This window comes from Dama dama, chromosome 16 (assembly GCF_033118175.1).
Source record: "Dama dama isolate Ldn47 chromosome 16, ASM3311817v1, whole genome shotgun sequence".
Lineage (NCBI taxonomy): Eukaryota > Metazoa > Chordata > Mammalia > Artiodactyla > Cervidae > Dama > Dama dama.
In genome coordinates this window covers 27,533,330-27,560,691 of record NC_083696.1, presented here as the reverse complement: position 1 = coordinate 27,560,691, position 27,362 = coordinate 27,533,330, and the positions used below count along the sequence as shown (strand labels likewise).

General features: G+C 40.4%; 1 protein-coding gene and 1 pseudogene across 1 annotated transcript in view; one reads left to right on the top strand and one right to left on the bottom strand.

Moving 5' to 3' along the window:
- The window catches only part of LOC133071426 (uncharacterized), a 93,698-nt gene that overhangs the window by 42,886 nt on the left and 23,450 nt on the right, over positions 1-27,362 (bottom strand). The window contains exon 2 of the mRNA XM_061164012.1: positions 3,654-3,772. Coding sequence (XP_061019995.1) covers positions 3,654-3,772 — 119 coding nt within the window. The remainder of the gene's footprint in view (positions 1-3,653; positions 3,773-27,362) is intronic.
- Positions 15,724-17,009, top strand: LOC133071425 (cyclin-C-like; annotated as a pseudogene).

Here is a 27,362-nt window from a genome sequence, read left to right as displayed (position 1 = left end):
TTCACAAGTGCTTCTCACTTTTTTCTTTAGGTCTCTCTTTAGAGAGCCTGAAGTTGGATATTTTCCTTTTCCCGTGTTAAAGGCTAGTTGGAGCTGGAGTTGGGTACTTTTCTTACCCTGTTCAATTAAGCCCAGTCAGTTAATGTTTTGCAGAATAGTTTCTCTTGATAAAGCATCTTATTGAAAATACAGTGCTTTGTATGCATTACAAAATTACTCCTTTCCTGCCTCTTCTTCCCAGAAGCATAAGGAGCCTTTTCTCAGATATTCACTATGAGAACCCAGTTGGCCTTTTAGAGGTAAAACACAAAAGTTGTGGGGTCTCCATTAAGACTGGTTTGCCCTGGCATTTTTAACTCTCAAATTTGTCCACAGTGAGTCTCCAACAATTTGTCTATTACATTTTAATTTTTTGGTACAGTATAGTCAAATCTATAGTTTTTCCAGTAGTCATGTACAGATGTGAGAGTTGGACCGTAAAGAAGGCTAAGCAACCAAAGAATTGATGCTTTTAAACTGTAGTGCTGGAGAAGACTCTTGAGAGTCCCTTGGAAAGCAAGGAGATCAAATCAGTGAATCCTAATAGAAATCAATCCTGGGTATTCATTGGGAGGACTGATACTGAAGCTAAAGGTCCAATACTTTGGCCACCTGATGCAACGAGCTGACTCATTGAAAAAGACCCTGATGAGGGCATGAGGAGAAGAGGGTAACAGAGGATGAGATGGTTGGATGGCATCATCAACTCAATGGACATGAGTTTGAGCAAACCCCGGGAAATAGTGAATAACAGGGAAGACTGGCATGCGGCAGTCCAGTTGCTCAGACATGACTGAGCAACTAAATTACATGATATGAAGCCATTTCAGTATTAAAAGTTCCAAAATTTCAAACAAAGTAAGTACCCTTGACCTATAAAATGAAAGTTGCCAAAGAAGGGAGAAAATAAGCAAAAAGGGAAATATAGAAAATAAAGCATAAAATAAGATGACAGAAATAGATCACAATAGAACAATAATTGAATAAAACAAGATAAAAATTGTCATACGATTTTTAAATTTCAAAAGAAATAAAATAACATTGAAAATAAAGTAATAGAGAACACTTAGAGAGCAAATGTGAATGCAAATTTAGACCTAAGTCTAAATTTTGATAGAAGGTTGAATTCATGATAAGAATATTATAAAGAAGGGAAAGAATGAGCAACAATTGAAGTATACATTCACAGCAATGTAGCTAAATAAACCCACAGGCTCATGTTCCCACTAAAGCTATATGAAAACATTATAACTCACAAATAGAGAAATACACATTATTTTAAACCTCCTTGGAGCATTAAGACAAATCTACCATGTGAATCCCTCATCGGCTCCTGTGTTACTAAGGATTAGAGAATTGCAACGTAAGGGAATTTTGTGTAAGACTCAAAGTTCCTTCTCTATATAGTTCAGGCTGGACTTAAAGCTTTAGGAAGATGCAGTGAGGGGAATGGCAAAGCACACTCAGAAAACAGAGTGTGTATGTAACATTCTAGGCCTGTCTGAAGAGGCTGCTCAAAAACAGACTCAGCCCCAAGGGTTTGACCCCTAGTCCTACTCTTTACCCTACTACCATTTAAGGTCAGTACCTTAGCTCACCCTAACTCATTCCTGGCTTCTGGGTATAGTACAAGTGCACATGTCTGAATGTTCATGTTCCCTAAAAATTTAAATGTTGAAATCCTAACTCCTAAAGCTGGGAAGTGAGGACATTGGAAAGTGCTTATGAGCTTTCATGAATGGGATTAGTGCCTTATAAAAGAGACCCCAGAGATATCTCTAGCTTCCTCCCATCATGTATAATACAGAAAGAAGACTCTGGCTTTGAACCAGGAAGAGCGGTCTCACTAAGGTGACCGTGCTAGGTGGTAATTTGATCCTGAACTTCCTAGCCTCCAGAACTGTGATAAATAAATTTCTACTGTTTTTAATCAATTCAGTCTAAGATATATTGTTATAGCAGCCCTAATAGATTAAAACAACATGTTCCAAAACTTATGTAGAGAGTAGGGACTGTCTTATTGTTGCAAACTAAGAAGTTGTGGACAAGGAAATGGCAACAAACTCTAGTAGTCTTGCTGGGAAGCCCCATGGGCAGAGGAGCCTGTTTTGCTACACAGTCCACAGGGTTGCAAAGAATTGGACATGACTACTAAACAGCAGTAGCAAGAAGTTGAGCTGAGACAACATACGAAAGGTTTTAAGTAGAAAATTATGGGTTATTAGATTTGAAAGTACTGGATTGATTAAGGAAAGATGAGTGTGGGTATGAATAAGTGTGTTTATAGTATGTCCCAAAGCTCTCTGTGCAGTTTAAAGCTTTACTAACTCCAGAATTATAAATGCTTCATACTTACAAAAATATCATTTGAAGGTTTAACTGTTACCAGATGCAAGCATGTGTGTGCCCATTTTAAGCAATATTGAGTTTGGAGCAGAGAAAGGTTTATAGCAGGGCCATGCAAGGACACAGGTGGCTCATGCCCAAGAAGCCTTTTAGAAAACCTTTTTAAAGGCAAGGTGAGGGGGGATGGTTAGATGTTGCAAACTACAGGTGTTGGATCCTTTGTTCTAGCAGCTGTCCAGGTAGGTCAAGTCATAGTCATGTCATGATATTCCTGTAAACTTCCAACAAAGGAAATGTTATTTTCTTTTCTGCAACTTTTTATCTCCATATGAATGAGCTTTTAAAAGTCAGCGCCATGAGAATAGGCTATCCTGTATATTTCAGGCTATAGGCAACATTCTTCTACAAAAAGTACAAAGCCAGCATGACTAAACACAGTTTACATCCATTTACAAAAGATGCAGAGCCATTCTGGGGTCCAGGGAATGGATGAGGTCAGCCTGGAGTCACAGGAATGGGCAGAGTCAGCATGAATAAACACAAGCAACAAAGCACAAAGATTAAAGTAAAAAGAAACAGATCTAATGTGGAGTCAGATTTGTTCTTCCTTATTACACAACTACTTATAATTCTTTCATGTTTATGAATTTTTTTTTGAGCTTTATTTATTTTTTCATGTTTATGAATTTTTAAAAATAGTTTTACATTTGCATGTTGGTCTCTCTGATAGAAAACGGGATAAAACATATGCTATTCAAAATTCACCAAACTAAACAAGTCTCTAGGTTTACATTAGACACAAACATGTGGGAAAGTTGGAGTTGAGGATAAAAGAATTTCTGAGTGTAAAAATTGCTGGCAGATAGCCAAACTTTCAGGGTCAACTTCAGATTTTCAAGGGTACTAAAACTGGTGAGCCTTGGCTCCAGATCTCTAATGGATGAAGGAACAAAGTAATATCTGTATTCCACGTGGAATGAATAGAAAATTGGCTATGGTCAGTGGATGAGACTAGTTGGAAGGCGGGATCTAGAAGGCTCAGGAGGGTGCAGGGATCTGTGGGGCTCAATGAGAGGGAGCCATGATTCAGCCTACTCCTCTTCCTGCCCCTCCCCCACCCTTAGGACTCCTTTGTGACAAGGCCATAGCTCTGTGATGCAGGCCTGGGGTTCTGAGCTCAAGTGAACTCCCAGTACTCTGCTGCCTAAGGGCAACAGTGCAATTCAGAAAATGGAGAATTTATTTTCTTTGAAAAGCATTACTGCTACCTTGCTGAGATCCAGCTCGACTTCCTGGCTGATTGATATCATTCTTGCATTCCTCTGTGGACTGGGGCTCTTCCTTCTGTTACTCCCATGCTTGCAGAGTAATTCATACTTCCCACCATCTAGAAAACATAGAAACATCAGGAAGGTAAGAAACCTTTGCCTCAATCCCAACAGAGATTATCTGTTTTTTTTTTAATTCTTCTATCCACTTTCTAAAATCACTCAGAGAGATTACTGAGATGGGAACTCTCAAGAAACCATAGAACATCATCCTTCTAGGGACAAGCCAGGCCAGACAAGGGTTAGAGTGGGCGTAAGGATTTATAGTATTTATAGCTCAAGATCTCAGGCCGGGAGTCCAGGTATGGTGGAGAGCTCTGGGCAAGTCCCAAATGCAGTGACTAATGGCCAAGGACTGAATTACTAAGAGTTCAGTCTCTGCAGGAAAACTGATCCCTGAGCACTGGTTCACTAGCCACCTTCCCACAGCAGGTGTTGAGTGAGACTTTCCCCTGTGTTGGGACTGATCCTTATAAGCACAATGTTGAGTCCCTGAGAACCTCAGAGCAGAGGGTAGAGAGGAGGTCTGGCCTTGGGAAGCAGAATCCTATCTGACAAAGCTCACATGGGAAATTAGTTTCACATAACTGAAAATGTGTATGTTTCTTGATCCGAGGAACAATGACATAAGAAATTTATGGTGAATATCACTTACAAAATCCTTCTTTGCACTCTTCAAAGAAAAAGCTGAAAATATTGTTATCCACTTTAAAAATAAGTAAACAAGGAAAAAAAACCACAGAGCTCCATTAGTTAAATGTAGAAAGTCATACTGTTCATGAACACTAAGCATCTGTAGCTTACCTGGAGAGAGGAGAGAATTGGGTGATAGTCTCTCCTTTTTTTCTTATCTCTCAGCATCAAGTGGAGGTGAAGAGGAGGAGCCAGAGTAGGAAGAAAAGTGGATCTTTGAAAGGTAAGCCTCTGTCATTCAGTCCTGCATGCCCCAAGAGTTAGCTTCCATCTCTCCTGTCCCTGAGGGCCCAGCTCCATGGTCTCTGAGGATGCCAGTGGCAGAGCCTATTCTTCAGGAAACAGAGCCTTAGGGAGGCTCCTGGGAAGGAGGTCAGAGTCCAGATACTTCCCAGAAATGTGTGCTTAGAATGAAGCCATGAAGAACCTGGAAATGGGGTATGTGGATCGTGGTGGAACAATTGTGCCTGTGTTGGGAGGTGGGACCTCCAAGTCTAACTATGGACAAGTTGTTTAACTTTGCTCAGATTCTTCTGTGAGATGATGCTGACCTTTCTCCTATAGGGCAGTTGTAAGGGCCATAGGGAGTAATGAATGTGGAAGTAATTTGCAATGGACAAACCCTTGTCAAGTGAGCCTTGCCATCACTGTCAGGGACATATGCCTTGGACACTGATGCTTGGGCTCTAGAGCTTAATCCCCCAAAGATTTCCTTTAAAGAGACATTGCACTTAGCCTCCTGAAGCACTCTTAGGCCTCTGCTTTCACCACCATGACACAGTCTCCTGATTTCCAGCTTGCAGAGATTGCCTGGAAGAACTGGAGGGGACTCACCACTTGGTTTCACTTCTTCAAAGGTAATGAATCTTTCCCCCTTCCCTCCTGGGTCCTCCTTCCTCCTGGAACCAATAATGTGACCCCCAGCCCCGGGAAGGGTGGCAAAAGCCCTAGGGTAAGGGGCAATAGGAGCATGATGGCGTCAGAGTAGGGGCAGAGGAGAGATCCTGGGCTGCAAGTGTCCACCTCTGCCTGGCCTGCCCAGCCCTCCTGGGCCCATCTGCTCCTGCTTGCAGCTTCTGTCTCCTGCCTCCTGCAGCCACCTGGGGAGGCTCCCTGACAAGAGCGGCTTTCATCAGTTCTCCTGTCAAGACCTCCTTGATGAGGTATGCAAAGCAGTGCCTGCTGGAGCCTGCCAGCCATGCGGGGAACCTGTGGAAGATGCCGCTCCTGCCATGTCCCTACTGGCTCCTCTGACCAAGCATCGTGTACCTCTGGCCTCCGTCATTTCACCAGGCCCGACGACTTCCTCAGTTTCTGTTCATTCACACACATCCCTGAGCACCTGTCAGCCACCTGAGCCTTTAATTTCCCCAGACCTCCTTTCATCCCCACCAGTTGCTCTTTCCTCGCCCCCACCATATCCGCCTGATTCAGAGGCCTGTCCTCTGACATCCTCCTCTACCCCACCACTGCTAGACTCCATTTTGACTCAGCATGACTCCTCGATGGCACAGCCTCTGGGCACTGTCCCGCAGAGCTTGTTTCCACATCCTCCTTGGTCAGCTTCTCTCATCCCAGCTATCTCAGGCCTTGGTCACTCACATGGCCCTGTTTCAGCCCTGTCCTGGTGGCAGACAGCTGCAAAAGCCTTGTATCTCTCAACCTCATCAGAGTACAAGTCCCAGAAAAAGCACCTTTCCCACAACCCAGCAGGGGCCTCGTTCTGGATAGGCCCCACAGACAGACAAGTAGCTGCTAGTAGCCCTTCTCTGCTTGACTCTCATGAACAGAAGCTCCTAGATATACAAGTGACAAAGAGAGTTGAGATCAAGGTTTGGAAGGAAAAAGAAAAAGATGAATCACATCTAAAACAAATGAGCCCAGACTGTCACCTGAATTCTTTGGGGAATATGTTGAAATCTCTGCATGCTAAGCAGGACACCACAACCCCCCAGCCTTTCTGGAGCACAAAAGACAAACCAGAGCCGCTGCCTTGTCCTCAGCAGTTCTCATATCCCAAGGTCCTGGGGAACAATCTACAGCAGAAATATAACCAGCTTTTCTGGGGTCTCCCTTCTCTGCACAGTGAATCCTTGGTGGCTACTGTTTCGATCCCTGAGACCTCTTCTGTACCACAGTCTCCTTTCTTATTCAACGGAATTTCTCATGCCTGCCCAGTTCAAATGCAAGCTAAAATATCTCCACTGCTTCCCCAGTTCCAGCCCTTGTCCCATCTAGAGTTCCAGTCTCGACCCTTTATTCCAACAATACCTCAATTCCAGCCCCCACCTCTGGCTCAGACCCAAACCCAGGCTCATCTAAACTCCTCTCTCCCAATTCTACCATCTTCTTCTTCAGCCCAGATTAGGACCTCTGGACTGTCTTGCCCTACAGCCCAGAATAAGCCACAGTCTCTTACCCCAACAGAGATTCAACATTCAGAATGGTCTTTGTTGCAGAAGCAACTAGAAAATGGGAGGACTTTATCTTCTGTAGTCAAACAATCTCAGGAAGTCTTTAATGCCTTCCCTTCCAACCTTCCTGAAGACAGCTGGATGGTCTCCATCCTTCCTGAGAATTTTCCGATCAGTCCAGAGCTCAGGAAGCAGCTGGAACAACATCTCCAAAATTGGCTCATCCAACATCGATGGGAGCTGCCCCAAAGGATCCAAGAGTCTTTAGAGATAAGGCAGCTTCAGGGAGAATTACCAGGCACATGCCAGGCAAAGGGCAAGGATAGACCCTCACAACCATCTTCATTTACAGGTGAAAGCAGCAAGGATGCACAGAAGGTGAGGTTCCAGCTAAGCCAGAATGTGGGCAAGGGCCTAGGGCATATTCTGGGGAAGGTTCCAAAAGATCTGTCTAGGAACTCAGAAAGCTCTGTAGTGAAGTTTCAGGAGGTGAACTCTGAGGAGTCAGAAAATGACCTGAGGCTCTTGAGGAGTGACTCAGGAATTGATTTACTAAGGAGCTTAGATAAGAATCTAGACAACATTCTGAAAGGCCATTTGGGCAGAAAGTTGGGGCAGAACAACAAGGGTTTTGTTCCTGTGAATGTACATCAGTCTAGCCTTGATGTCAAGCATCCTTCTTCCAAGTCTGATACTCACACGAAAACCAGCAATCTAGGCATCTTGAAGGGTTGGGAACCCTGTGTGAACACCTGTTATGGGGTTTCCTTCCTTGATCCAGACACTCAAGAGGAACTGGAAGCACATATTACAAGGTTTTGGGTAAAGCATAGGTGGGGCCTACCTCTCAAGGTCCTCAAGCCCATAAATCTCTTTAAATTGAAAAAGCCTCCACCCTCCGCCATGCAGTTCGTCTCCCCGCCCTCAGCCACCTGTGTATCTGAGTCCCACTCAACAGTAAAATTTGCTGAGTTCCTCGGAAGACCTCCTCAGGCCCATTCAGGAGAGAAGGCAATAAAAGAAGAGTCAGCTCCCACCCTGATAAGGCCTCCCCTTACCCCCTCACCTGTGTATAAGGAAAATCAGAGGGTGCTGGCAAGTATCCCATGTGATGACTACCTTGGACCCTCAGAGGCTTCTCTGACTGGACTGGAGAACAGGTTACCTTCTCAGTCCTTCAAACTCAGCATTGTGGGAAGAACCTGGAAGAATGAGACTGTGAAATGGACCAAGAGGGACAGCCTAGAGTCACATCCAGGCTCTACAATGGCCAGGAATGAGGCAAGAGAGGAGAGTGGTGGTCAGGCCTCACAAGACCCCTGCCAAAGGGTAAAAATGATGGAGGTGAACTTAGGATCCCAACCTTTGAGAAGTAAAGAGGCCAGGGAAGCCACAGAGGCCAAGGAGTCTCCTGCTTTTCATCAACAGTCTAGAGTTACATTGGGAACCAAAGTGTTAACAAAACCCCAAACCACAAGTGTACACAGGAGGAATTTAGAGGCCCCAGGGGCCAGTAAACATTCCCCACTCACTAGAATGTCTGTTTTCCAAAGTCCAGGTGAGCCTTGCCTTAACACGAACGTTGCTAGTAAGTTTAAGTCCAAAGTAAAGGCACAGTCAAACATCCAGCTTCAACACTGTCCCAAACACACATGCCTTGGTGCAGACAACTTGACTTCTCCAGTGCCTCACTGCCATCCCCAAAGATTCCCCACCAGAGACAGATTAGCTTCCCAGACACTACATGGCTTTAAGGCAGCCCAAAGGAGAAGCCTAAGGCAGCAGGAGCCCAAAACTCCAAAACTTCAGGATTCATGGAAGAGCCAGAGCAAGATGATAGCCCCTACTTACAAAAGAGAGGACTGTAGGAGGCATAAACCAGGAGAGCATAAGGAAAGCTTCAAAGAATTAGGGACCTCTCAAGCTGAAAGTATGAGACGCCCTGCCCAGGTCTGGGGAAAAATACAGTCTTTTGGAACCAAATGTCTTCAGGTCACACCAGAGAAGAAACAGGGTCCTCAAGAAAGCCTCTTCAGAAAAAGGATAAGGCTACTTTTAAAGTGGATTGTCCCCAGTAGAAAAGTTAAAGGTGGCGATGCCCTGCAAAACTGCAAACCCATATTGGCCACTGCCCAAAGCGAAGGACCAGTCAAAAGCGAATCAATCTTGAACAGTGAGAATGCTGAGACTCAGGCACTTATGACAGCTGTTGGACACATCCTAGAAGAAAAAATGGCAATTCACCATGGACTTCATGCCACAAAGTTAAAAGAACCCAAACAGGAACTCCAAGCCCCGTTATGTGGGTGTTTCTGCTACCACAGGCTTCCCTCTTCCCCACAGCAAGGGAAAAATATGGGTTATACAGCCTGTAGTCATCAAGCCACCTTCAAGGGCCAGAGTTGTTCTATCAGAGAAAGGGAAGTCAAACATCAACCGAGCTCAAAAAGTGTAAGATTCAATGATGATCAGCTGAGCCCAAGGTGCCTCCCAACCTCATCCCCCAAGAAGACTCTGACTCTGGTCCGTCCCTGCCACTATGGACCAAGGCTTCCAGGTGCCCTAGTCCACCATCAACACTGTCCAAGGCACTGTCATCTCTGGGGAGGTGTCTTGCCTGCTCAACTGTAAAGTAATTCTCTAGTCTTTCCTTTAGTAGAAAAACATGTCTCCCAAAAAAATTCAGTCCATGTAAAGAAAGTTTTTCTCAGTGTATCCAAGATATTTAATGTTCCCCAATATATATGTTTTTTTTCTCATAAGAGTATAGTGCAATGACTGCTGTCTATGCTGTGTACTTTGTTTTCTAGAAGGCAGGGGCATGGAGGGGCATAGAGGAAGGAAGGAGAGTAGCATTGTAAGCTTGCTCCTTGTCTTGAGTCTCTTCATTGCATATTATAACACTGTCATCACACAAACAAAAACTATGAGGTGGGGAAAAGCTATGAAGCCCACACAAAGGATTTGGTTCAACCAGTCTTTCTCCTGCTTCTACTCTACTTTGAACTTTATTCAGCTATCGCGGATAGGTTTACAGAGGCATGATAGAGCTAGACATTCCAACTGAGGCGCCAGGAAATGTCAGAAGCAAGTGGATGGAAGTTTGGAGGGAATTAGGGTACTGGACTCTGAGTTTAAAAGCAAGAGAAATCTGCCCCTGGATCTCTTGTTAGGCAATATACAATACCTACCCTTGAGAGCTCCTTCTCTCTATGATGAAAGCTGGGATTGACATACGCCCTATGAACCCCTTTGAGTTAATAGCGTTAATAAAGAGTACAACATCACTCTCCACCTCCTCTCCTTTTCCTACACTTTAGAGCAGAGCAAGGATAGCATTTCCAGCTCTGTGTGTGTAGGTGGGGGAGGATTAGGGAGGCTGCTGAGGGCTGTGTTGACCCCTGTCCCATATAAATGAATAGCTATGTTCATGGTCACCTACCTTCCCCTCTATGTTAACCTCAGAGAAGAAGCTTTAGATGAATAGAACAGGGCTGTTCTATGTGTACTAACTATCTGATGGTCATACACTGTGAATCTAATGTAAGATATAGATGAAGATAAAAGGTTGTATCCAGGGAAGAAGGCAAAGTGGTGTGAGGTGCCCATAACTGCACAGTGAAAGAGAAGCCTCCTGACATACAGCCATCTAAAGGCCTAGAAGGAAGAGTTAAGAGTCCAGCAGCTCATCATGGTCCCACCCCAGGGTCTCTACCCTATTCCAACTCTAAGATCACAGACCTACAGAAAGCACCCCAGGGTCAAAACAAAAGGTCAAACTTGTAGAAGTAAAGCAAATCAGGGAAGGTTAACACTATATTTAACAAGCTTATACATCACTTCTCGAATTCTCAAAAGGATGATTTGACAATAAGTATAAAAGCCAGGTCTAGGGAACACAGAATGTGACTCCTAGTCTGGTTTACATTAACACACGGCCAATGACTGCTCCAGGGGTGAAGTGGAGACTAAAAAGTCCAAGGGACTTGCTTGTGATTATGTAGTTATCACATAATTACTTGCCTGGCTCTTAGTCCATGATCACCTCAGAGTCTGGCAAGAGAAGAAGCAGTAAGACAGGATTTGTCACAGGATGGTGGTGGGCGGGAGTGCTGTACTTAGTCACTCAGTCATGTCTGACTCTTTGTGACCCCCTGGATTGTAGCACTCCAGGCTCCTCTGTCCATGGGGATTCTCCAGGCAAGAATACTGGAGTGGGTTGTCATGCCCTCCTCCAGGCGATCTTCCCAACCCAGGGACTGAACCCAGGTTTCCCACATTGCAGGCTAATTCTTTACTGTCTGAGCCACTAGGGGAGTGACCTGTCCAAAATGGGGGGCAGGGTGCAGTCCAGGAGTGTTCCACTGCTCTGCTTCTAGCACAGCATTTCTTGTCCCCTGGCCCCCATTCATACGGGAAAGCAGGGAAATGAGGAAGAATTTCCTTAGAGTGATTAGGTGCATTCTGCCATGTGCAGGGTACACGGTGGACACAGCTCCCGGGGGTGTCTTTCCCATTGTGGAGAGTTTTGCTCCAGCATGTGCCCCTGATCCAGATGGCAACAGAAACAGACCCCATCCCCCACACCTGTCAGACTTCTCAACACGTGGAACTGAGACCTGGGGTGGTAAGGCAGAATGGACACAGGACTGCTCACAGCTCTGCTTTCTCCCTGGAGCCAGTTCCTGCCTCTGGGGTCTGATTTCCAAGGCAGTCTCGAGAATGGGCCGAGCAGTGAGAATGGAAGCTGGACTTGTGGGAGGAGTCGGGACTCAGGGCTGGAACCTGAGCCTGGCTGTTACCGGATCCTCTCCAGGGCACCCAGAAGGGAGCTCTGGGAATGTGGGGAACCTGAACACGGACCCCTGTGGCTCCTGCTGGGAGAAGACAGGTGATGCTGATGGAACAGCAAGAAAACAGGAAGAAGCCAGTCCATTTGCCCTTCCTTCACTGCTCAGTCTTCCATAAGGTACAGCAAGACCAGAAATGAGAGGAACAGACAGAGACAATACACAAAGACTTTACAGAGACCGCTCTCGAGAGAGACTTCCTGCACAGATGCCTTCCACAGAGATTCCATACTGAGGCCTCACACAGGGACCTTATGTTGCCTCACAGGCGCTCAGACAGAAACCTAGGACAGATTTAACAGACTTCCCAGAGATACTTTCCAAAGGGACCTCATACAGAGACTTCACCCAGAGACCTCATGTGGCCTCACCAGAGACTTCACATGCAAACCTCACAGAGAGTTCATTTAGAGACAGAATGCAGGAGCTCTCTCATGCCCTAAAGAGACTTCTCACTGAAACCTTACCCAGGTAACCCCCAGAGACTTGACACAAAGGCCTCATAGAGGCCTCACATCTTTTCTTTAGGACCCATTGACAAATCTTCCTTAGTGAATATGAAACCACTAGCAAATTGGCAGCATAAAAAAAATATTATCTGTTGTGCTCCCTTGAGATCCACCATTACTCTAAGTGGGGAAATGTTTGGGAAGTTTTGTTCTTTTGTAATGTCATTGTCTCTGAACCAAAGCATTATACATTCCACATGTAGATTTGCAAAGTTAATTCTTAGGTGTTCATTAGCTTGAGGACCACAAATTCTATTTTTTAATTTTTATTAGAAAAATGAAGAAAATAATGTTTATTTCTTAAAAATACACAAGTACTTGATTTACTTATTTTTTTTAAAAATTATTGGAGTTCAGTTAATTTACAATGCTGTGTTAATTTCAGATGTACAGCAAAGTGAATTAGCTATAATATACATATGTCCACTTTTTAAAAAGATTCTTCTTGCATATAGGCCATTACAGAGTATTGAGTAGAGTTCCCTATGCTCTACAGTAGGTTCTTGTCATCTATTTTATATATAGTAGTATGTAGACGTCAGCCTCAATGTCCCAGTTTATCCCTCCCCTGCCCCTTATCCCCTAGTAACCATGTTTGTTTTCTACATCTGTGATTTGACTTCTGCTTTGTAAATAAGTTCATTTTTACCCTTTTTTTAAAGGAGAATCACAAATTTTAAGCACAACACTTTCAGTCTCCAATGAGAGAAAATATTTGTCCAGTTTTAATTATCAGCCAGTCATATGGTATCTTTCACATTTTTTACTTTATTGGAGGTAAGACCTGCATTTGAGATGGCTTACTTATTTCCTTTGGAAACATAAGAAAAACCTGCAACAAATGGACTCTAGGAATGAAATATATCAATAAAGAAACATCAGGACTCACATTCACTTCCCAGAGGACTTTGTAACTAGCACATTATTTTGCACATAACAGCTTCCAATGGGTTGGTGGAGTCTTGTTTCCCTCATTTTTTAACAGTCTAGTAATCATGTGAGGATTTTTCACAAGTCAAATTCCTGGCTATTAATATTCTATTATATTTTATCTGGCAAAATTATGTTCCTTAACATTATTTTATTTCTTAAAATGTAGTAATGCCCTAAAATGGTATTAGACAATCCTAACACTCTGCTAACATACATACAAGGATGGTCTATTAAGGATTCATTCTTAAATAATTCTATGAAATGCACATTTTATAAAACATCAGTGGGGATCCATTTTATATTTATTATAGGGTTAAAAACATATTGCTTTAAAATTTTTTGAAGTATTATAAAATATATCACAGCTTATGCTTGAGATTATACATGTGGCCTAATAAAATTACTGAGGGAGGGATATCTTAATATCTGAATTGAAGGTAGTGTATATTTAATCTGCATTTGGTTTATAACAATGAATAGTGTTATAAAGCTTTCCTTTGTTATCCCACACTTTCCAAAAGGGTACACTACTAATAGACTACTTATTTCTTATTGCTAATAAGCAACCTATTGTCCATGCCTTGGTAAAATCTATTGGGTTGGCCAAAAGGTTCATTCAGTTTTTTCTGTAAGATGGCTCTAGTAGTGCTTACTTGTCTTTGACTTCATTTGAAACAATTTTGTTAGATTGTGTTATGACAGCTGTCATATCAAAGTGCATTTACAAAAATACCATCAAAATGGGTGAATTTTTATGTAGCCATTTTAATACTGAAGATGGAAAGAAAAAAGCAACATTTTTGGTACCCTAAAATGAACACACACTCTAAAATTGCCATTAAAAAATAAATAAATAAATAAAGGAAAAAAAAAAAAACACACACACAAAAAAAATAAATAAATTAAAAAAAAAAGAAGCCTTACCTGATGGCAGAAAGGGTGACTGCAGAATCAGCAGCAGAAAGAGCAGCAGCAGTATGCAACAAGGCAGGCTTTGCAACAAAGGTCTGAGATTTCCAGTGTGTGATTTCCAGACCTGTAACGAAGGTATCACCTGGAAACTTGTTGAAAGGGGACTCTTCAATTTCTCCATATTTGAGAGGTGCATTTTGCCCAGATCCCAAAGTGGGAGCTACTTCTTGGAGGCAACCCTGAGATAGCACTGTGGTATTGAGACCATCTGGACAGTACACAGGACTGAACACAGTCTAATAAAAAAAAAAAAAAAAGCAACATTTTTGGCATATTATGCTTTATTATTTCAAGAAAGGTAAAAATGCAACTGAAATACAAAAAGACTTGTACAATGTATGGAGAGTGAAAAAGCTGACTTAGAACTCAACATTCAAAAAATGAAGATCATAGCATCTGGTCCCATCACTTCATGGCAAATAGATAGGGGAAAATGTGGGAACAGTGATAGATTTCATTTTCTTGCGCTCCCAAAGCACTGTGGACAGTGACTACAGCCACAAAAAAGGCACTTGTTCCTTGGAAGAAAAGCCATGAGAAACCTAGACAGTGTATTAAAAATCAGAGTCATCATTTTGCTGACAAAGGTCCACTTAGTCAAAGCTATGATTTTTTTCAGTAGTCATGTACAGATGTGAGAGTTGGACCATAAAGAAGGCTGAGGTTGAAGAATTGATGCTTTTAAACTCTGTTGCTGGAGAAGATTTTTGAGAGTCCCATGGATAGCAAGATCAGACCAGCCAATCCTAAAGGAAATCAACTCTGAATTTTCATTGGAAGGGCTGATGATGAAGTTGAAGCTCCAAAACTTGGCCACCTGATTCAAAAAGCTGATGTTGGAAAATGCCCTGATGCAGGAAAAGATTGAAGACAGAAGGAGAAGGGAGTTGAGGGAGTTGGATGGCATCACCAACTCAGTGGACAGGAGTTTAAACAAACTCTAAGAGATAGTGAAGGATAGGAAAATCTGGCATGCTACAGACCATGGAGTTGCAGAGTCGGATACAACTTAGCAAATGAACAAGTGTGTGGAGAACGTGCTGTGACTGATTTAATGTGGTCTGCAAAGTTTTGTGATGGAATATTCTCACCAGTTGATGCTTCACTGTCAGGTAGACCAGTTGAAGCTGATAGCAATCAAATCAAGACATTAATAGAGAGTAATGTTAATACCAAGTGGGAGATAGCCAACATATTCAAAATACCCCAAATGTTGGACATCATTTGCACTAGCTTGGTTATGTTAGTTGCTTTGATATTAGAGTTCCATACATATGCGAGGGAAAAAAAACCTTCTTGACCATATTTCTGCTTGTTCTAATTAAAATGTTTCAATTAGACCAACTGAAGGCAGCACTTGACAAAAAGTGTCTGGAATTAGGTCAACAGAAAATGCATAATCTTCCATCAGGATAATGCAAGACCAAATATTTCTTTGATGACCAGGCAAAAACTGTTACCACTTGGGAAGTTCTAATTCATCAGTCCTATTTATCAGATTTTGCATCTTCAGTTGTCTATTTATTTCAGCCTTTACAAAATTTTCTTAATGGAAAAAATTTCAATTCCCTGGAAGACTATAAAAGACACCTGGAAGAGTTCTTTGCTCAAAAAGATAAACACCGGGAGGGTTGGGTCTATGGTCGCTCCACGGGCGGTTCCGCCAGCTGGTGCTTTTTTATCAGGGCAAGCTGTGTTCCATGGCAGGGAACTTTTGGCAGAGCTCCCACTATTTACAATGGATTTTGGATAAACAAGATCTGTTGAAGGAACGCCAAAAGGGTTTAAAGTTTCTCTCAGAAGAAGAGTATTGGAAATTACAGATATTTTTTACAAATGTTATCCAAGCACTAGTTTGGATAAATTAAGACAAGTTATTGCCACTGCTACGGTCTATTTCAAGAGATTCTATGCAAGGTATTCTCTGATAAGTATAGATCCTGTATTAATGGCTCCTACATGTGTGTTTTCGGCATCCAAAGTAGAGGAATTTGGAGTAGTCTCAAATACAAGATTGATTGCTGCTGCTACTTCTGTATTGAAAACTAGATTTTCATATGCCTTTCCAAAGGAATTTCCTTATAACATGAACCATGTATTAGAATGTGAATTCTATCTTTTAGAATTAATGGATTGTTGCTTGATAGTGTATCATCCTTATAGACCTTTGCTCCAGTATGTGCAGGACGTGGGCCAAGAAGACATGTTGCTTCCCCTTGCATGGAGGATAGTGAATGATACCTACAGAATGGATCTTTGCCTACTGTATCCTCCTTTCATGATAGCTTTAGCTTGCCTGCATGTAGCCTGTGTTGTATAGCAGAAAGATGCCAGACAGTGGTTTGCTGAGTTTTCTGTGGATATGGAGAAGATTTTGGAAATAATCAGGGTTATTTTAAAATTGTATGAGCAGTTGAAAATTTTTGATGAGAGAAAAGAGATGGCAACTATTCTTAGTAAGGTGCCGAAACCAAAACCTCCTCCAAACAGTGAAGGAGAGCAGGGTCCAAATGGAAGTCAGAACTCTAGCTACAGCCAATCTTAAAACATTCCAAAGAATTTCATGGTGGACCAGTTGGAAATAAACCATTGGACAGATTTTAGTAATGTCTTCAGTGGAACACAAATGAAAATGAATAGCTTGTTTCTGTCAAGCATATTGGGAAGTGATTTTATTTTTGCAAAATGTTTTCCTTACCTAACTTGATTCTAATACATAATTGTTTAAAATCTATTGTTTATGAAAATTTGGAAAGGTTCTAAGAGGACCTACAGACAGACATACAGAGACTTTTGAAAATAGCTTCTGATTAGTAAAATTTTTCTTAATTTGGATAATAGAAATTTTAGCTTTTTATTAAGCCAGAAAACATGAAACATAATTTGTTTAAAATTCTCTTTGGTCACTGAATGACCAAAAAAGGAAATAAGTCAAATATATGAGGGTCTTTTTTTTTTTCTCCTTAAGTTAAACTTTAAAATTGTATTTAAGGAATCTTACAAAATCCTGGAAGGTTTTGGTGATGATGATGATGATTTCAGGGAAATGAATCAATTACCTATGATTTTAAAGTGTATTTTATTCAGTAGTTTTGGTATCTTGCCATGGAGGATACTAGCCCAGCCTAGCAGAAAAATGCAATTTATACAGCATACTTTGACATTTTAAAAGTTATATTCCATAACCATTTTGAAATGCTGGGCAAACATTTTTAAAAATTGCATTTAATTCAGTTAATCAGGCATTTTGAATGCTAATTGGATGGAAACTGTAATATGGTTGAAATTTGTTAACATTTTTGTTATGTTTACTGTGAAGTTTTTATATGACGTACACACCCTAGTTCATTTTTGTGTCTTAGTGTGGACTTACAGATTTATTACAGGAATCCTGAGCCAGGAACACAGTCAGGTTTCAGGCCAGTTAGATACTGGCTGTTCTTAATTCTCATCTGACTGTAGGACTTCAGACTAAATATTATGTCAGTGGGACTTTGCTGTCTGTAGAAGTTACTAAATTACATGATCGTTTTCTTCAGACTTGAAGGAGAGTGATAAAATTTGGAGTCATAGGATATTGATGTACAATTTAAGGATTAAAAATTTTTATAATTCAATTGTGAATAATGGATTATTAAATGTTGACTTCCTAGTATAAAACTACAAGAATAAAAATACATTCTCCAGCTTATATTGACTAGTGTCTTGAATTTATCTTTTTTGAATCTTCTTTCTGTTGTTTTTGGAGTCTTTCTTCCTTTGGATAAGTATTAAAGCCTTCTATAGTTTATCAAGTAGTAATTTCATATGGCTTATAAACAGACTTTTAGAATTCTGCTTCCTTGTGGAGAGTATCACATAAGCTGGAAAGAGATTATGAAGTCAGTACCATTGACAAACATTGGTCTCCTAGGATTATGAAATAAGAAAAAAAGCTCTCCTCAGGTCTGAAGGAATTAAGATTGGGCTTGGGTTGGAAGGGCAGAATGATTATATATATCACAGTCATTGACTTAACCCTAATTTTTTTTTAAGCCTACCTATATTTCTAAAAATTTTTTATTTTGAAAATATATATGCCTGGTACTTTTATTTTCAACCTGTTAAGTAGAAAACGTAAAAAACATACAAGAGTAGATAAAATGTTATAATGAGCCTCCTTAATACCTGTCAACTCATGGCCAGTTTCATTTTAAACTCCCACCACTTCCTCCAATATGCATATTATTTTGAAGCAAATCCAAGATATTTTGTCCATAATTATCTTAGTATGGAATCCTAAGAGTAAAATACCTAGAAAAGAATTTGTCAAAATAGTTTTGTAATAAATGTCTAGTGTTTATATTTTTAGTTATTTCAATATCATAAAAATTATTAAATCTACTTAGGATCTAAAAAAAAAAAAAGATAAACAGTTTTGGGAAGATGGAACTATGAAGTTGCCTGAAAAATGGCAGAAGATAGTGGAACAAAACAGTGAATATGTTGTTCAATAAAGTTCTTGGTGAAAATGAAAAATGAGTCTTTTACTTTCACTTAAAAAATTGAAGGAAATTTTTGTCCAACCCAATAATCTCTCAGAATATCCATTGATATTACAGCATCACGATTCTTTCTCTAAGAGAAGCAGGGTTGACACAGGACTCTTCTTTATTTCAACAAGAAATTTAGTTTGTCTATTTTCCTAATTAAAAATATATAATTATTAATTTTCCTCCTTTACTCCCTCATGATGTCATTGAATCAGAAAACAATGGACTATGATCATATGTCATCTGATTACCCTATCAGATAAGTTTTTCTTAATAGTACAGCTTATGCAGGTAAGTTTATTGAGAATAAAACGGAATCAATTATGAAAAAATTCACACAGGAAAATATCCTTCAAGTTGACTATTTTAAGATAGTTTAAATTAATGATTATTCTTTAATCCTTTGAGTTAAAGCTGCTAAGCATGGCCAAGAAAGCCTGGAGACATGAAAAATATCCATAAAAGCAGTTTACTGCTATAATATGCTGAATGTGTTATTCTTCATTATTAATTCATAATTCATTAAACTGTGAAAAATTGCAATGAACAATGTACATTAAAGTAAAATTCCCATCAATCATTTCCATCAGTCATACATTGTGTCAGATGATTTGTGTGTCTAATTTTCATGGGAAAACATGTACATTTACCTCAGAAATCAAGGGCGGTCAATCTATTAAAAAGATATTAATATTCCCAGCCTCTATGGCCATCTGTATTTTGTTTTTAATAAGATTCACCTAGTGCAAATATTATAAATATTTTTACCATTTTATATGCCCAGACAAAATGGATACAAAAATTAGGTAAAAGAGAAAATAACAAAAATAGATCCTCTTTGTTTTAAAAAATTTTACATCAAAACATTTCTCTGAAAATGAAGAGATTTTTTAGTCTACAGTTAAAAGACATTCTATAATGATATTAAAAGAATATATTACAAATTTGGATTTTTACAAACAGATTTTTCATTAAAACAAGTCTTACACTGATTTTAATAAACCAAGCACTCTAGAACAAAATATGGAGATATGGCAATTATGAGGTGACTTCTTAGTACGCCAAGGGATAAAGATATTTTCCAAAGTAGTCTGTCTACAGTGTTAACCCTTAAGAGCTGCTGCCCTGATAGGTTTCAATATTATTTACTGTTTCATACACTTTTATTTTATAACTAACTCCCACAGGAGGACATGTTCCCAAATACATACAGCCACACTTTGTCATGTGATGGAAATGATAGAAATGATTGATGGGAATTTTGCTTTAATGCACATTGTTCATTGCAATTTTGCACAGTTTAATGAATTATGAATTCAATGATTATGAATTCAATGATTCAATGATTAATGAATTCAATGATTAATGAATTATGAATTCAATGAATTATGAATACAATGTCAGCGAATTTATTTTGTGGCCCCTGGACTCCACCTACTAAATGTTATTTAGGCAAGTTATTTGTTACTTAGCTATACAAATTTTATAAAATCATATTTTTATAAAATGTTATTTTATACAAATGGTAAATCTAGGTATTTAGGCTAAAATTATTGCTTTTAAAAATGTTGGTTCTTATCCAAAATATTTGCCAATTTTCTTTTCTTTTTGCATATAGTGGAAAATATATTAAGAATTCAACTGTGAAGATATCACTATTTCATTGATTTTTTTTCACTCTGTGTACTTTTATAACAAATCCTTATTATTGTACAGGAGACAAGAAAGTTTGTTTCTTGGAAAATATCAGCCTTAAAAACTTACTAGGTTAAAACTTAGCATGTTAGATGTGAGGGCAAACATCATTTTTTAATTTTTTTAATTTTTTTTTCAATTGGCAAAAAAAAGGCCTTAAGAACTTAGCAACAGAAGCAAATTGAAAATTTGCTCAAAATTCTCCAAGCCAGTCTTCAACAGTATGTAAACTGAGAACTTCGAGATGTTCAAGCTGGATTTAGAAGAGGCAGAACCAGAGATCAAATTGCCAACATCTTTTAGGTCACAGAAATAGCAAATTCCAGAAAAACATCTACTTCTGCTTCATTTGGGATTCCCAGATGGTAAAGCATTTGCCCCCAGTGTGGGAGACCCGGGTTCGATCCCTGGGTCAGGAAGATCCCCTGGAGAAGAAAATGACAACCCACTCCAGTACTCTTGCCTAAAAAATTCCATGGATGGAGGAGCCTGGTGGGCTACAGTCCATGGGGTCGCAAAGAGTCGGACACAACTGAGCGACTTTACTTTCACTTTCTGCTTCATTGATTACACTAAAGCCTTTGACTGCAGATCACAACAAACTGGAAAACTCTTCAGGAGATGGCGATACCAGACCACCTTACCTGCCTCCTGTGAAACCTGTATGCAGGGCAAGAAGCAACAGTTAGAACAGAACATAGAACCATGGATTGGTTGCAAATTGGGAAAGGAGTACATCAAGACTGTATATTGTCACCCTGCTTATTTAACTTCTATGCAGAGTACATCATGTGAAATGCCAGGTTGGATGAAGCACAAGCTGAAATCAAGTTTGCTGGGAGAAATATCAATGACCTCAATGCAGAAGACACCACCCTTATGGCAGAAAGCAAAGAGGAACTAAAGAGCTTCTTGATGAAGGTGAAGGAGGAGAGTGAAAAAGCTGGCTTAAAACTCAACATTCAAAAAGCTAATATGGCATCTGATTTCATCACTTCACAGCAAAGAGATAGGAAAACAATGGAAACAGTGACAGATTTTCTTTTCTTGGGCTCCAAAATCACTGCAGATGGTGACTACAGCCATGAGATTAAAAGATAATTCCTCCTTGGAAGAAAAGCTATGACAAACATAGCATATTAAAAAGCAGAGACATTACTTTGCCAACAAAGGTCCATCTAGTCAAAGCTATGGTTTTTCCAGTAGTCATGTATGGATGTGACAGTTGGACCATAAAAAAGGCTGAGTGCCAAAGAATTGATGCTTTTGAGCTATGGTGTTGGAGAAGACTCTTGAGAGTCCCTTGGACTGCAAGGAGATCAAACCAGTCAATCCTAAAGGAAAACAATCATGAATATCCATTAGAAGAACTGATGCTGAAACTGAAGCTTCAATACTTGAGCCACTTGATGGGAAGAGCTAACTCATTGGAAAAGACCCTGATGCTGGGGAAGACTGAAGGCAGGAGTAGAAGGGGATGACAGAGGACAAGATGATTGGATGGCATCACTGACTCAATGACATGAGTTTGAGGAGGCTCTGGAAGACGGTGAAGGACAGGGAAGCCTGGCGTGCTGCAGTCCACGGGGCCCCAAAGAGTTTGACATGACTGAGAGACTAGGCAACAACAACAACCTTCCCAGAAGGAAAAAGGGCCTGACTTCCTTATCTCTTCCCAAATCTGGGGATCCCAGAGCCTTTTATATAAAAGTAGGTAAAATAGGGAACAAAAAGAAAAACCCTTCTAAATGTCCCCTTAAAAACCAAAACTTGTACATTTAAAGAAACTGACCAAAATGACTTTCAGGTTCATGTGAACTGAGAAATATTCAATATTAAGTTGATACTAATATTGTTTAAGTTTGTTAGTCTAATTAATATAGGCATGCCATTAAGAGTCAAATTCATTTACATGAGACTGAATTTACTAATAAATATGATTTCTAGCTTCATGACCTTAGAAAATATACTAGCTTGAATCTTCATTTTTCAGAAAACCTTTTCTCTTATGCTGTGGCCTACAACAAGGTGTTAAAATATTCCCCTGTAAACAGAGATAAACCATCTTTGTTTTCTATGTACCTGATTCTGCTAGAGTTTAGCTTCTTCAACTGGCTCCCATAGACTTCATGATTTACTGCAACTGGATTACAACTATTTATACTAATCATTGCTTAGTTTCTCCTTTGTTTCCCAATTGTTTGTGCATTTGTCTCCCTGTTACTCTATGACTTTGTCAGTGTTATTAGCTTCATTACTTATATCTTGTCTATTTTATAAGATTGTCTGTTACTGTACCCAGTGTGTAACCAGTCCTCCCAGCAACAGTAATGATAACTAGGTGACTTAAAGCAGTTGATCAGAAATGCAGTTCCATGTAAGATCAATGATTATAATGGTATAATTCTAGATAGGGGAAGAAACAACAAAAGACCATTTTTTTCTGGACCACAGGATACTAGTAACTACAGGTAGTCCAGAGAATTCTGAATACTGTTTTATGGCCTAGTCCAGTAACAGCACATTGAGTGGCCTGTTAAAGAAATCTTCACAAGACCTGGGAATGACCATTTCTAGCACTGAGGGGAAAATTGGTCATGTAATGCCCCCAAACCATGGTTATACTCATGAAAAGAAAAGCTATGACCAACCTAGAAAGCATATTAAAAAGCAGAGACATTCCTTTGCCAACAAAGGTCCATCTAGTAAAAGCTATGGTTTTTCCAGTAGTCATGTACAGATGTGAGAGTTAGGCTATAAAGAAAGCTGAGCACCAAAGAACTGATGCTTTTGAACTGTGGTGAAGACTCTTGAGGGTCCCTTGGACTGCAAGGAGATCCAACCAGTCCATCCGAAAGGAGATCAGTCCTGGGTGTTCACCAGAAGGACTGATGCTGAAGCTGAAACTCCAATACTTTGGCCACCTGATGAAAGAACTGACTCATTTGAAAAGACCCTGATGCTGGGAAAGATTGAAGGCAGGAGGAGAAGGGGATGGCAGAGGGTGAGATGATTGGATGGCATCACCGACTCAATGGACACGAGTCTGAGTAAACTCCAGGAGTTGGTGATGAACAGGGAGGCCTGGTGTGCTGTAGTCCATGGGGTTGCAAAGAGTTGGACATGACTGAGTGACTGAACTGAACTGATAAAGCAAAAGTCAAATTAATTTTTTTTTTGACAGAGAAAAATTAGTTTAGGTAGCTTCATTGTGGCCTTCCCCTCAATGGGCCTTACAGATGCTAATAAGAGCAACTAAGAATATCAACAAAAAACTTGGGGGGAAAAAGTCTGGCTATTATTTCAATGAGGTAAAAAAAAATTTTTTTAAGGAGTTACTTAATATGAATAAAAAATTGTTTGGATGGTTATTTAGGATGAGAAAAATAAAATAGACATTGACAAGATTAAACAAGATTTGATACTACTACACTACGGGATGGGCTTCCCTGGTGGCTCAGCTGGTAAAGAATCAGCTTGCAGTGCGGGAGATCTGGATTGGGAAGATCCCCTGGAGAAGGGAACGGCTACCCACTCCAGTATTCTGGCCTGGAGAACCCCATGGACTGTATAGTCCATGGGGTTGCAAGAGCTGGACACAACCGAGTGACTTTCACTTCACTTCACACACTACTGGCAAAGGTCAGTTTTCATTCCAATCCCAAAGAAAGTGATAGTCACTCAGTCGTGTCCAACTCTTTTCAATGCTATGGACTGTAGCTTGCCAGACTACTCTGTCTATAAAATTATCTAGGCAAGATACTAGAGTGCATTGCCATTTCCTTCTCCAGGGGATCTTCCCCACCCAGGGACTGAACCCAGGTCTCCTGCATTTCAGGTGGAGTCTTTACCATCTTAGCCACCAGGGAAGCCCAATCCCAAAGAAGCCCAAACCCAATGCCAAAGAATGTTCAAACTACCACACAATTGCACTCATTTCACAAATAATAGCAAGGTAGTGCTCAAAATCCTTAGAGCTAGGCTTCAACAGTACATGAACCCAGAACTTCCAGATGGACAAGCTGGATTTAGAAAAGACAGAGGAACCAGAGATCAAACTGCCCACATCAATTGGATCATAGAAAAAGCAAGGAAGTCCAGAAAAACATCTACTTCTGCTTCATTGACTACACTAAAGCCTTTGACTGTGGATCAAAACAAACTGGAAAATTCTTCAAAGATGGGAATACCAGACCACCTTACCTGCCTCCTGTGAATCATTTATGCGGGTCAAGAAGCAACAGTTAGAACTGGACATGAAAAAACAAACTGGTTCCAAATTGGGAAAGGAGTACATCAAGGCATATATTGTCATCCTGCATATTTAACTTATTTGCAGAGTACAACATGCAAAATGCTGGGTTAGATGAAGCTGGAATTAAGATTGCCAGGAGAAATATCAATAACCTCAGATATGCAGATGATACCACCCTAATGGCACAAATCAAAGAGGACTTAAAGAGCCTCTTGAAGAAAATGAGAGCGAAAAAGCTGGTTTAAAACCCAACATTCAAAAAATTAAGATCATGGCCTTGGGTCTCATCACTTCATGGCAAATAGATGGAGAAACAGTGACAGACTTTATTTTCTTGGGCTCCAAAATCACTGCAGACAGTGACTTGAGCCATGAAATTAAAAGACACTTGCTCCTTGGAAGAAAAGCTATGACAAACCTAGACAGCATATTAAAAAGTAGACACATCACTTTGCCGACAAAGGTCTGTTTAGTCAAAACTACGGTTTTTCCAGTAGTCATATATGTATGTGAGAGTTGAACCATAAAGAAGGCTGAGCACAGAAAAATTGATGCTTTTGAACTGTGGTATTGGAGAAGACTCTAGAGTCTTAGACTGCAAGGAGATCAAACCAGTCAATCCTAAAGGAAAACAACCCTAAACACTCATTGGAAGGACTGATGCTAAAGCTGAAGTTCCAGTACTTTGGCCACCTGATGCCAGGACCCACCTTGAGGTAGGAGATAGAGTGGCTCTAGGTTAGACATTTGCAATCATCCAGCCTCCTCTTTGCATTTCCTGAAGCAAGAGATAGGTGGGGTCCAGTTGAAGAATTTACAAGCAGCCTCCTGTGTGTTCTCCAAGACGGAAGTAACAGCAGAATCAGGGTAAATAACCTGTCTTTGTCTCTTGTAAACATCTCAAGGAAATAATCATGGCAAGGACAAAGAGAGGCAAAACCCTGTCTGAATAAAAGATTAAAGGATCTCTGCTTCCCCTTTTTACGATAAGGGAGACACTACATGAGTACAGAAAGGCTTCTTGGAGTCAAGGATAATGCCAGGTCATAATGAGTCTTGCTACTCCCAGAAGCATTCACTTCAAGATCCACCTTGGCTAAGGTGTGTGTGCACAGCCCAGGGGAAGGTCCTGAGACTAATTAAGCAGGGACTGGAGGGAGACAAAGCAAGATTATTGGCCTGAGGGAAGACAAAGACCTGGAAACTGCCCCCTAATAAAGATTTACTTCCCAAAGGTGAGACTCTCTCTGAGTCCATCCTTGCTCCTTTCAGCATGTAATTTTCTTTACTCTCTGCCTTCTGCCTCCTTGCCTGAATTCGTTCTTGCCTGGACAGGCAAGACTAGGGACCTTAACCCTAACTGCCAGCTCCAATGGTCCAGTGGTTAGGACTCCCAGTCTGGGAAACAAAGACCTTGCTTCCAGCTACTGCTCACTGGGGCTTACTGCATCACATGTCCTGAACCAGATTCACTGGAAAAGACCCGGATGCTGGGAAAGATGGAGGGCAGGAGGAGAAGAGGGTGACAGAGGATGAGATGGTTGGATGGCCTCACCCACTCAATAGATATGAGTTTGAGCAAACTCTGGGAAATAGTGAAGGACAGGGAAGCCTGGCATGCTGTAATCCATGAGGTCACAAGGAGTCAGTCAGGACTGAGCCACTGAAAAACAAAGTAAATGAACCATGAGGGACCCCTACTGGTCTCTAACATTAAAAGCTAAACAAGTCTATTCTATTTACCCCAGTTTCAAGTTATCTATTTAAGGGACTACTAAACTTTACCCGTACTATTGCCTGGAAAATCCCATGGATGGAGGAGCCTGATAGACTACAGTCCATGGGGTCGCAGAGTTGGACATGACTGAGCAACTTCACTTTCACTTTCAAACTTTACACTGAGGTATCTGACCAATAATTTTGGGACAGTTAGGCCAAGGGGCCTGACTTCTGGGCTTTACCTGACTCTGGAGATTGGAAAGCCTTGTATATAAAAGTAGGTAAAATAGACAGGGACCCCCCCCAAAAAAAAAGGTTTCTAAACTATCTCTTAAGACCAAAGCTTGTTGATTGGATCCTTATGAAAACTAAAGTTGAAGGTATACAGTTGGTGTAATTTAGATAAATGTATACAAATTGCTATATTTAAATGCACTTTATATAAGGCGGTTACAGCTCTTATTTAATTATATTGTGGGAAAGACAAGGCATATAGATTGCCACTAAGGAAATAGTAACTAAACATGCTGAGGATACCAACAGTTACCTGAGTCATACAGAATAAGTAAACTGGTAATTAACATGCAAAGTTTAATTTTTTTTAAAAAGTAGTGCTTTTGCTTGGGTTTAATTTATAAACTCAGAAAAGTCTTTGCTAAGTGCCTTATACAAACCTTTGAAGACATGATAAATTAAAACTCTAAAGTTGTAAAACATAGAACTTTGTAAATTAAAATTCAGTTTTATTAAAAATCTTGACACTGATTTTTGGTAACTTTAGGTGACAGAACTGTTCTTTGAAAAACCAAACAATTGCCTTTGTCTTGTAAGTATGTAAACCAGAATATGAAAACAGGCCTCTAGGAGTTGAGGCTAAGCCTAATTAAGCAGGCAAGTCTTAGGAAATAAAAAGAAAAAATAATGGCAGTTTTAAAATCAAACTGTTGCAGGAAGGGGACCCCTTCCAGGGCCCGAAACTGGGCTCTTGTCCAACACTCGGAAATGAATTGTCCGAGGAGACACATGTGCTGACAAAGCAAGAGATTTTATTGGGAAAGGGCGCCCTGGCGGAGAGCA